Below are 12,369 nucleotides of genomic sequence, written 5' to 3'. Positions count from 1 at the left end.
TATACCTAGGTTTCTACCTAAGGCCCTAGAAAACGCCCTAGAATGTGTTAGGCTAAAGCAAGAAATGTGGCCAGACACTGGAGAAATCTCCATTTGAGGACTTTTCTCAAAGTATTTGCCGAGAGGTGTCAGTAGGTGGTTTTCGGTGCAATCCTGTCCAGAGGCAGGAGTAACGGACAAGACATTTTGTGATTTTTCCAACCCTAACGCCCCAAAACTCCCTTAATGGGTGAGGTATCACTTTGGGGAGCCCAGGTACCGTAGATGAGGCTCTCACCTTCCCATTCGTGGGAGGCTCCTGGATGTAGATGTTGCTCATGCTGCTCAGTGCTCAGGGCTCCGCTCCTAATTGGGAGTGAGAACGGAGAGCCGATCACTAAAGCAGTCCACCTATCAGTGGCACGCTTCCTTCAATCGGATGGTCGCAGAAAGCTCCAGTTTGTCAATGTCCCAAAATGAGCGGCACCAAGCACTACCTTTTCCCAAAACTAGTCCCTCACGGACGCCGCCATGTTGCCCCTGGGCCTGAGCACCGCTAATCCTGAGAAGGGGGGTTCCAGTGGCCTCCAGGAAACGAAAAAATATTATTAAGCACCTGCAAGTTAACTAAATTTGTGTTACACTTTTACAAAAGGATATGTAAATGTTGGTGTTGTTTACTTCAGTACATGTATGTGCAGGTTTCATTCATCTCCACCCCCGGGGCTGGCAGCAATGGTTCGGACCATGTGTGTTCTGTAATATGACTCCCCCGGAAACTGCATCATCGTTACTTGGTTCCGCTATCGCCAGAGGCCTTCCCCGACTGGCAGGGAAGTCCGGCGGCGCCGGTGGGAGGAAGAGGCCGCCCTCGCCGTTTGTGGTCCTCGCGGCAGGCGGGAGGCGAGCGTACTCTCGAAAGCCTACGGCTCCTGCGACCCCTCTTACCAGCGCAATGGCAGTCCCAGGTGAAGACGGACGGCAGGGCCCCTGGGTCTAGGAGAGGAAAGGAGCGGGTAGGGTAGGTTGGGGTGCGCTGGGGGTAGGGAGTAGCGCCCATGGGGATTTAGGCGGAGGCGTTAAAATTAACAGGTTCGTTTGTTCTATACGAAAAAGTTTACACTCCAGAGATAATCTCTGAAGGGAAGAAGGAAGACAGAAACTATCTCCCCCGCCCCAGCCAGGCTCCGGCTGTGCTGGAAGGCTTACAGGGAAAGTGTGTGGTGGGGGGAGGTGGGGGAGGAGGGGCAGCAACTGTAGGCCTAGGAGGTAGCCGAGAAAAACTGACCTAATTTTGGGATGGCTCGAAAATAGAATTGAGGTGCAAGCACTTGACGGACCCCAGGAGCCAAGAGGCACTGTTTGTAGTGGAAGTCCCGGGGACCAAATTGGCGTCCGGGGTTCTCCTCTCCCTTCCTATTGTATGGAGTTCCTGTGTGGCGGTGGACCAGTCGCTCTCCCACTCTGGGCCTCATTTCGTGCATTTGGAAAAGAAGATTTATTCCTCGATGTCTGTGGGTTCTTCCAGCGCGCAGATTCTGTGTCCACTGACTACCGACGTAAAAACAGTGCACCCTGCGAAAGAAGTGCTTTAGAGGTTTCCCCGTCCACAACTACCCGCTTGCTTGGAAGTCCTGGTCGGGGAGGGCACCTCCTTACATCAGCTCTGCGACGGTGTGTTCGGAAGAACACTGGTTGTAGGAGATATTTTGAGAATTACACCCCCACCCCACCCGCTCAAGCACACACAACTTGGAGGTTCACAGTGCACTTCAGGGTATGAAAGGCTCTGGGCTGTGGTTCAGAACCCCCTAACTTTGTTTTCACCTGCCCTTCCCAGTATTACCTGACGGTGTTTGTTCGGTGGCAGCCTTCCCTGAAGTGTATTTTACAGATAAGTGTTATAGGAATATTGCACTTTTGTTAGCATTGCAGTTTGGGGAGGAGAGGGGTTGTGTGAGAGAGGAAAGATACACTCATTCATCCACACCACCGTGACTATTAAGGGCGTGCTAGGCAGTGTGCTAGGCATTGGGAATACAGTGGGGAACAGGACAGTGGCTCCTCACACAGAACTTAGAATTTAGCATTGAAGAGAAAGTACCAGAAAGTCGGACAAATGCATGGCAGGGAAAATACAGAGCCTTCAGGAGCACGTTGTAAGGGCACCTACGGAGACAGAAGGGCTTTACAGAGGATGTGGCATTTAGGATGAGCCTTAAAGGATTCCAGGAGGGTTGGATTGATGGGAGGGGAAGTTGCAGCCAGAGGGATATGTAAGTGAAAAGGAGATAATAGATGCTCCCAATAGATGGAACTCCTAATACAAATGGGAGAGAAGTGAGAAATTAACTGGAAAGTTAATGACAGTAGCTAATATTTACTGATGTATCAGATGTGTCAATAGCATTTACTATGTATTTACTATGTATCAAATGTGTCACACACTTTGTCAAGCCATTGTATTTTATCTCATTTAACATTCATGTCCACAGTGTGAGATAAGTATTAATATTTCCATTTTATAGATGAGGATACTGAGGGACAAAGAAATTAAGTGTTTGCTTGTTCAGGGATATCTTGTAGGTAAGCAGTCTGACTCTTCTAGTCCCCATACTCATCTTGCCATGTAGGATAATTTACAAGGTGGTTTCCAGCTCTTAAAGGACCTTGGAAGCCATGACAGATAGTTTGGATATTTTCCCAAGGATTATGGGAAGCCATTTCAGCATTTTTAAACCGATTCATATTTCGGAAAGAACATTTTGGCTGCACAGTGGATTGGAAGGATGATAGTTTGGAGTTAAAGTCACCAATTAAATTCTGGTAAGTTATGATGATACTTCACGTGTGGTGTCAGGAAGGGAGAGAAGCCCATAGATTGGAGACACATTTTTGCTGGTAGAATCACGGGGAGTCAGTGACTGATTCAGGGTAGGTAGGTAAGACAGGAAGTGAGGTCTACTTGGGTTTTACTGTTAGGCAGTTGGGTGAGACTCTTTGCTAATATAGGCAACACCTGAGAAGGAGCAGGTTTTAGAGGGATGATGATAATTTCAATTTGGGCTCTGTGTTGAGGTGTAGTCAGACATACAAATTGAAACATCTAATAGGCAGTGAGAGATAGAATTTGTAGCTTAGGAAAGAAGCCAGAATGTCATCCACACATGAAGCAGGCGTTAAGACCATTGTCAGTGACTATGTTAGCGGTGTAGAATGTGAAGGGAAGCTCTGTGGCTGAAGCCTGGAGGATATCATCATGGAAGGAACTAGCAGAGAAAGGCCATTCTGCCGAGTAGCTTGTCTGGGCATCCTGATAATTTAAGTCAGCGCTGGTGATCTTTGAACCGCACGGCTGCATCTAGAGTTGACCTCTCGCTGCTGGTTTTATTACTTGAGCAAGCGTTTTGAGCACCCAGATGGTATAGACACTTGAGGGGACACAGTATCACAGCTTGTGTCCTCATAAAACTAGTTATGAAAATGAGCAACTTAAGAAAGGAAAAAAGTGATTTTTTAAAAGTCCCTATTGAAATTGCTCTAAACCTAACCCAGTGTTACAGACAGGTTAACTTGCTTCCAATTCATAGTGAATCTCCAAAGTGTAATAATCTTAAATTGTGTCATTAAGCTGGATAGCAAGACATGGATAAACTGTTTAAACCTAGCAAAAATTGAGATAATAGGCATGACAGCACTGTAAGAGCACAATGCAAGTACCATTAGAAAATACAGATACAGAAAATGTTAAGATAATTTCTTGGATGATCGATCCAGATAGTGTATTTAAGAAAAATAGGGCTCAAGGACAGGCATTATGTTAGGCTCTTTTATTTTTAGGTATAATGCTCATATGGATTCAGCATGGCATTTCTTTGGTGGTCTTGCTAGTGATTACTACAAAATATGACTATAAAGTGATGAGGCTACTTTCCACAAATGAGTATCAGCCTCTTCTATTTTATGGTCGCCTACTTCAGCTGTTTTTCCACAGCATGAAGCGTAAGCATACACCATTATGTAGGCAACACAATGAAATGTGCACTTTCTTAGGGAAATCATAGTCTTAGTTGTCATTTTAAAAGTGACCTTTAAATACAGGTTCCAGTGAAGTTTACTTTCTTTTAAAAATTGCTTTACCCTTTCACAGTTGTTGAAATTAGTTCTGACATCCATTTTAATGATGCTCCATTCCCCAATGAGAGTTGACCTGGCTCAAGGGGCAATGTATGTTATTGATGTGGTTGGCACAAAAACTCTTTTTCTCTCATTCAGTAAAATCTATATAGCCAAGGTAGGGAATTTTCTGTAGCCAAATTAACAATACATCTGGCATATCAAAGTGAGTCCAATTTTTAAAACACATTACTATAACATCTTAGTAAGAGAAGAGTTCTGAATTACAGTGCATCCAGTTTCTTTTCACTTCTAAAACCACACTACACATAGTTTCTTTTCTCTATAGTCTGTGCTGCCCATTGCTGCTGAGATAATTTTCCGAAACCATATATCTGATCCTGTCTTTCCTAGGGGCCAAGAATTTAGTTCTTGTCCCCAACTGTGAATGTTGTGTTTCTCTTCAAGCAGCCTAACCTTTGCAAGGTTCATTGTCCTTGGGTATGTAGTGAAGGGGTTGATGACCGAGCTTTCTCTCTCTCTTCCAAACTGTTGTGATGCCAGAGGTGCCCATGTCTGCTGGAGTGAAGTGCGCACTCCTCAGCATGGCCAAATCACTCTTGCTCCTCTTTCCTCCCACCCTTCCTCTGAAGCATTCTACAGTCTTCTTACTTGGTCAGCTATTCCCAGAACCTCTCGTGTACCGTGCTGCCTACATGCTTTTGTTATCACTGTCCCTCCTTTGCTGTCCATAGGTACCTGTGGGAAGCCTTCTCAGTCTCTCAGCTGAAAGTCTTGCCTGCCAGTTCTTCCTGCTTACGAGTAGAGTTTTGTGTTTTTTACAGTGGCATATTCTAGCATGTTTTATAGCTGTGGATGTATTGTCCTAGATAAGCTAGTATATTGTATTTCCTTTAGTGTAGGGACTTTATTCATCTTTATGGCTTCTCTAACATTCGTTTTAGAGATAAGCCCATAATAAATAATAATAATTGGATAATAATTTAGAGGGTTGTTCAGTAGAATTGTTGCTGAGCAGAATCTGGTACTAAAGTTAACAGACTAAACAGTAATTGTGATTCTGTTTCATTAGTTAATTCAAATGTTCATGTCTCTTAAACTGATAATACCTATACCTTTTTTTCCTTCATGGGTTATTTATATTTTGAGGCAAGTGGATGAAAGCATTTTATACACTGACTTAAATGGTAGCTCTTTCATGTCAGTAGTTTATTTATTTTTATTTTAGAGAGAGAGAGTTTGGCAGAGGGAGAGAGAAAAAGAATCTTAAGTAGGCTTCTTGCTGGGCATGGATTCTGACACAGGGCTTGATCCCATAACCCTGGAATCATGACCTGAGCTGAAACCGAGAGTCAGAGGCTCGACCAGCTGAACCACCCAGGCAGTCCCCTGTCAGTAGTTTAAAATAAGCAATTATTTGATTTACTTTCATCTCTCCTTTTGAGTATCAAATGATTCTGAAGGCATTTTTAACTAAAGATGAGGACATCTGCTCTTTCAAAATGTTTACATCAAGGATCCTCTTTTTTTTTTTTTTTTTTTTTAATTAATTTATTTTGAGAGAGAGAGAGAGTGCACATGAGTGGGTCAGAGAGAAGAGAGAGAGAATCCCAGGCAGGCTTCATGTTGTTAGTGCAGAGCCCAACGGGAGCCATGAATCATGATTTGAGCTGAAGTCAAGGGTCAGACACTTAACTCACTGAGCCACTAAGGCTTAGGAGATCCATCAAGGATCTCCTTTAACCCATTTTTTAAATTCACAGAGAATTAAAATAAAATATTTCAGGATCCCAAAGAAAGGATTATATCTATGAACTCTTAATATAAAGCATCAGAAAAATTTAAATATTTGGAGTTTTACTTTGCATTCAATTTTAGCAGACATATATGGGTATTTGTATCTATGTGGTATATACAACCTAGCTACAATTTGAATTTTAAAAGCAGAATAAATTGAAGTTATCTTTAAGAGTTCCCAAATTATGATAGAACTATAATGGAGTAACCAAATATAAAACTTAAAGCTTAAAAGGAACTAATCTAATTGAATCTAGATAATTAAAAATGAAAGGAATGGACAGAAGTGATTGCAATTGCTAATTGCATCACTTAAAGGGATAGTTAGTCCCTTTAGCTATTTACTTTTAAATTTAAATGATTATAGAAAACATTTTAATGTAAATAAAACTTTGACAGGCTTCCCCAAATCTAAAATACACAGTAAGAGAAAAATATAATACTAAGTTCCAAACATTACTGTTAAAGTTCCCAGTGAGTAAGTTAACTTAGCAACATAGGTGATGTGAAATTTCAACAAAAAAATTTAGATCAGTATGATGTCTTGCCATACCTCTGGGGGCCACTGAATAACCAGAGGCATCTGTTAGGGACACTACCACAAGCATCCCTTTTGCTTACATACTCCTATTTTCTCCCTCTGGTCTTTGTCCCTGGTTTTTAGTCTTCTCTAACCTCTCCCTTTTCACAGACTGTTTCTTTTTTTCCCTCTATGCTAACTGCTTTACTAAGGTATAATTTACATGTTAAAATAAAACGCACATTACAAATGTATAGCTTGAAGAATTTTATATCCATATCAAGATTTTAAATATTTTCATCACCCTGGAAAGGTCCCTCTGCCTCTGTCATTTTTCCCTTCCCTTGCCTAAATAATCATTATTTTTATTTCAGTTGTCCTTCTTACTTTTATTCCTGTTCTTCCATTGCCTGTCATTCCTCAGATGAGCCAGTAACACTGCAGACACTATCTAGTTTCGTAGCTGGCAACTGGGAGCAACAGAAGTTACTGATTCCCAAGTGCTGAAGTATTTTCTGAAGTTTCTAACCTCAAAGCAGCAAGCATTTGTTGAGGACATCTAGGGAATCCGCACCATGCCTGGCAGTGAGTTGTATATAGAATTGTCTGGCATGTTCTGGAATCTAGAGAAATTGGCATTCTCTACTCTTTAAGTTACTGGGAGGTAAAAGGCCAACTGGTTACCCATGCCCTTCCTTGCCACTCAAGTTGTTTGACAATTTTCTAGATCCATAGTAATCCCTTGCTAGTATTTAACAAATAAGGAAATCAATACCTCTTAAATTTGTTCCTAAAACCATCAGTTAATAAAATTTTTTTGTAAATCTGTAATGTAGCTTTCCTGAAGAATTTATAGGTACAGTCTGCCTTTGTCAACGAATACTTGCACAACAGCACCTCTTCTTAGTGTTGGGTTTGTTTGAGGGAGGTTTTTGGTTTGGTTTTTGAGAGGGTAATCAATCCACATGTTTCAAATTAAAAAAAAAAAACATTTTTTAACATTTATTCATTTTTGAGACAGAGAGAGATGGTATGTGAGTGGGGGAGGGGCAGAGAAGGAGACACAGAATTTGAAGCAGGCTCCAGGCTCTGAGCTGTCAGCACAGGGCCTGATGTGGGGCTCAGACTCATGAACCTTGAGATCATGACCTGAGCAGAAGTAAGATGCTTAACTGACTGAGCCACCCAGGGACCCTCACATGATTCAGATTTTAAAAGTACCAAAAGGTGGATAGTGACATATTTCTCACCCTTTTTTACCCCTGGAGGCAGTTCCCCATTTCTCAGGTACCTAATATATATCCTTACAGAGAGATTTTTTTGTATATCTCCATCCATCTGTTAATAAAATGTATACATAATTTGATATTTTATCTAATCTCCTTTCATACAAATGACAACATACCATGAGCACTGTTCTGTACCTTGCTTTTTTCTTTATATCTTAGAGACCATCAAATATCATTAAGTAAAGACCAACCATAATTTATTTATGTCTAAATTATTTCTACTCTTTTACTGTTACAAATGATGCTGTGGTGAATAGCTTTGTGCATAAGTCAGTATGTATTTGTGCAAGTAAATTGAGAAGATTAATCTCCCAGTGTGGAAGTGCTAGGTCAAAGTAGCACTTTGTATGTATAAATGTATAAATGTACATTTGTACATTTGTATGTATAAATGTATAAATGTACATTTGTACATTTGTATGTATAAATGTATAAATGTACATTTGTACATTTGTATGTATGTATAAATGTATAAATGTACATTTCTAGTTCAGATAGATTTTGTCAGCTTGCTTTCCATAGAGGTGGTATTGAGTTACATTACTATCCAGTACTGTATTAGAGTGTGTCTCCCCCAAACTCTCTTCAACCCTTTCAATCTTTGCTATTCTGATAAGTGAAAATAGAATCTCAGTATAGATTTTAATGTACATTCCACGAATTATGAATAAGGCTAAGGATCTCCATGTTTCCAACTTGTTTCTGTTTCTTTGAGCATTCTGTTCAGCTCCTTGGCTGAGTTTTTTTCCTGTTGGCTGTTGGTCTTGTTCATAATGATTTTCTGGGTTTTATAAGGTAAGGATAATTTCCCTTTTTTGGTGCTATGAGTTGCAGATATTTCTTCCTCTATTTTTATGTGTCTTTTGAGTTTGTTTTTGTTGGTCTTTGCCAATTTTTTTTTTTTTAATGTGGGCAATTTTACAAGACTTTATTGGTGGTCTTGGGACTATAGGTTATGATTACATAGGAACATTTTGAGGGAGCCAGGCTCTATTGCTCTGAATAGCATTAGCAAACCTTAAAGAGGAATGGAACAAAAAACAGCATGAGAACCTAAGATGGGGAAATGGATAACTTCTGATTGAAGTAATAAGGGCCTTTCAGTATGGCCTTCCTATTCACTTTGACTCCAATCTGGAGCACCATTGTATCAGCAGAGTTCTTGTTCCAAACAATAGAAACTGACTAGTTAATTGAAGCAGAAAGGAAAGATACCAGGGAGCTCACAGAATCTAAGCAAATGCTAGATAACAATTCTTGGAAAATAGACAAGACCAAGGACATCCATAGCCAAGATCCTGCACAGTCCCAGACCTGATTAGGACTGCTGCTCTCTGTGACATCACTGCCTCTAGAAACTGGATCTTGACAGGAGAATGAATGAACTGTCCCCACTTCATTGTGTTACTTGTCCCAGATATCTTTGTCAGAGGCATCAGATTCAGTGTCCTAGGTAAAAGCATTCAGTTGGCCCAGCAGTCATGAAAATTATGGACAAATAAAGCTTGAAACTTTCATTTAACCAAAAACTGATGAGAACATAGTTGATATGGAGTTACTTTATTTAGAATTCTGGCATTTTCCTTTCATGTAAAAGTTAAAACTTTGTTAAAGAAGATGACCTTCTCTGAAAAGTTTCATATTTTGTTCATTCTAAAAATATGAGATAGAGTTAGTCATAAATAAGCTAATCTCTCATAAGTACTGAGATGAGATCATTTCAGATCTGTCCATTACAACATTTTTAGTTTGTTGTGGGAATGGTAATGGTGCATTTAGAACAGTTTTGTCCTGTCTATTCAGCGTCTTTGGTTTCTATGGAAACAGACTTAACATTGACCCGGATACTCTGGGCTTTTTTTCCAACAGGCAATTATTTCATAATGAAAGAGCCTCAGATTTTATTATTAATCCTGTCTTATTCCACAGTTCTGCTGCAGTGCAGCAGATGTGTTCCCACTCTATGCAGTAAAATCCACAAGGTTTATGAGAAAAAATGAGATTGGGGCACAACACTCAAGAACTTCATCAGTGATACATAAAAAATGATAGAAACCTAATAAAAACAGCACAGTTTTGCACATGTTAATTGGTTAAAAGGCACATAATACTACAATTACTACGGTACTATACCTTCTAAAAGACCTGAAGTTTGCTGTGAAAATGCAGTTCATAAGAATCAGAGCTTGTAAATTGTTCTGAAGGAATGGTAGGAAGAGGATGACGTGATTGGATCAAAGTTATTTTACCAGATGTGGATGGGCACTGCTCACAGCACCCATACTGAACTAAGGTCACTAGAAATGGTTTGGGTTATGTCCTTGTGTGTGTTTTGTATATTACTATGAGTCTCAGAGCAATGGGGTACCAGTTTGTGCATTCACATAGTGTTTTTCTTGGACAAAAGTCACATTATGCTCAAATTGTGCTGTCTTACATCACTTGCATTGGAACAAGTTTATGTTTTTAAAAGAAGCATTGTAGCAGACCTGAGTGTATTTTACTAGAATAACTCGATAATGTATATTTTAACGATTGGGATTAGGAAAAAATGACTGATGTTTTGACTTCATAACAGTAAAGAAATGGTTCAAAAATGATCTTTCTTTTATAATTAGCACTGTTTTATATTTGCACTCTATGTACTTTTTTAGTAAATTTGGATTATATCTCCATATGAAAGATTAAGGAGTTAGATGCCTTTCATTAAGATAATAGAGCAATTCTTTCCTTGCCCTCTGGCTGATGGAAGCCCTTATTGGAGATTAAAAGTAGTTTCAACTCTCTCTCTCCCCCTCTCTCTCTCTCCATATATATATTTCACCCATAAAAAGGAATGGCATTCTGATAATGTGTTACAACATGGATGGTCTTGAAAACATTATACTAAGTAAAATAAGTCAGACACAAAAGGACAAATACTGTATGATTCCACTTACATGAGATTCCTAGAGTAGGTAAATTTATAGAGGAAAAAAGTTAGTGTTTAGGATGTTGTACAACATTATGAATGTACTTAATGCCACTGAATTATATACTCGAAAATGTTTAAGGTGATAAATTTTATGTATATTTTATTATAAAAAAATCAATTTTAATTTATGTCTTCTCTCTTATTTAGATCTTCAACATTTCTTGTGTGTACCACTAACTATACAGAAATACTCTAAATATTTCTAAAAGCTGATCAGACTGAATATGTGACTGATAGTTTTCTCTTGTCAGAATTTGAGTGGTGCATTTGGATGTTTCTTATAATACCTGTCAATTAAAGTATTCTTCTGGATTTTTACCAATTCCTTTAATAAAGCCAGTTTGTTTTTCTTGTAAGGGAGAGCAGAAAGACATTTTTTATCCCAAATATTCATATATGTATGTGTGTGTGTTTGTATAAATATATATATATGTATATACATGTATATACATATACTATATATAATAACTAATATATGTAATAGAATATATAATAAAAATATTAGCACATATGATAGTATATAGGGAATATGTATATGTATACACATATGTAGTTAATTATTTTACATTTGAGGGACAGGCTGAAATACTCAGGAATTTCTTGCTCAGTGTTAGAGAATTCTTGGAATGTTTAAGCTCTTGACTGTAACACTGTATTTCTGTTAAATTAGAGAAAAATATATTCTGGAGTTATTTTTAAAATACTGTCAAAGAAAGTAATTTGAGTAAATTGGATTTTTCCAGTGATTCCTAATAATGATGACAATTGAATAGTGTTAACTAAGCTGGGTCAAGAATATTTTTTTCTTTTTTTTAAAGAAATTCTACAAGTGGTTTCTTAGCTTTTTCATGGGATGGAATTCTTATGTTTCTACCTTTTATATGTCTGCTAAAATGTTATCCAATTATATTTCAGGTTGCAACAAGGACAGTGTCCGGGCAGGCTGTAAAAAATGTGGCTATCGTAAGTACATTAAAAAATAACATTGTGAAGAGTGAATCATTGCCTCGTTGGGCAATGTGATTTGGCATCCTGATTTCAGAACCCTGATTTCATCTTAGTTCTTTAGCCCTGTTATTCAGGCCAGATTTGCAGATGATTCAGAAATTCTCCTAAATAGTTACTTTCTTCCCTGCTGTAGACTGAGTGACAGGTGGCTATGTATCTGTTGACTACCAAAGATATCAAGTACAAGTGGAGTAGTAGATTTAGGAGCATGCAGAAAGTATATTCCCCCCCCAGAAAGTACATGTATACTTATTCTTTTACTCTTTGTTCTTCTAGATACTGGGTGAAGAGGGGAAGCAATGAAAATTATTTTCTTTATGAGGATAATATTAGTCCCAGAATTTCTGCTCACCGGCAAAACTTGATTTAAACAAGCATAAATGTCTATTATGACTAATGAAATGGGATAGAAAATTAAACTTTAACGTGCAGTTATATAGTCTAAATTTATAATTATGTACCTTAAATACCATTTCTTTAGTTAAATGTAACAATTCTTAAAGGTTTGATAACAGCTATAACAGTAGCATTTGCTATTTTTGTTTTCTTTAAAAAAATTTTTCTTAATGTTTATTTCTGAGAGAGACAGTGTGAGCAGGGGAGGGGCAGAGAGAGAGGGAGACACAGAATCTGAAGGAGGCTCCAGGCTCCGAGCTGTGAGCCCA

At 38.7% G+C, this 12,369-nt stretch overlaps 2 protein-coding genes across 4 annotated transcripts in view; both read right to left on the bottom strand.

Moving 5' to 3' along the window:
• LOC115518461 (spliceosome-associated protein CWC27 homolog) overlaps window positions 1–523 on the bottom strand; it is a 195,655-nt gene extending 195,132 nt beyond the window's left edge. Inside the window, exon 1 of the mRNA XM_030321943.1 lies at window positions 278–523. Coding sequence (XP_030177803.1) covers window positions 278–319 — 42 coding nt within the window. The 5' untranslated portion in view covers window positions 320–523. The remainder of the gene's footprint in view (window positions 1–277) is intronic.
• The window catches only part of LOC115518421 (spliceosome-associated protein CWC27 homolog), a 103,395-nt gene that overhangs the window by 20,368 nt on the left and 70,658 nt on the right, over window positions 1–12,369 (bottom strand). The window lies entirely within an intron of this gene.

The sequence above is a fragment of the Lynx canadensis genome, chromosome A1, assembly GCF_007474595.2.
Source record: "Lynx canadensis isolate LIC74 chromosome A1, mLynCan4.pri.v2, whole genome shotgun sequence".
NCBI classification, from domain to species: Eukaryota; Metazoa; Chordata; class Mammalia; order Carnivora; family Felidae; genus Lynx; species Lynx canadensis.
The sequence above is the reverse complement of the archived record's forward strand: the minus strand, read 5'-3'. Positions and strand labels throughout refer to the sequence as shown.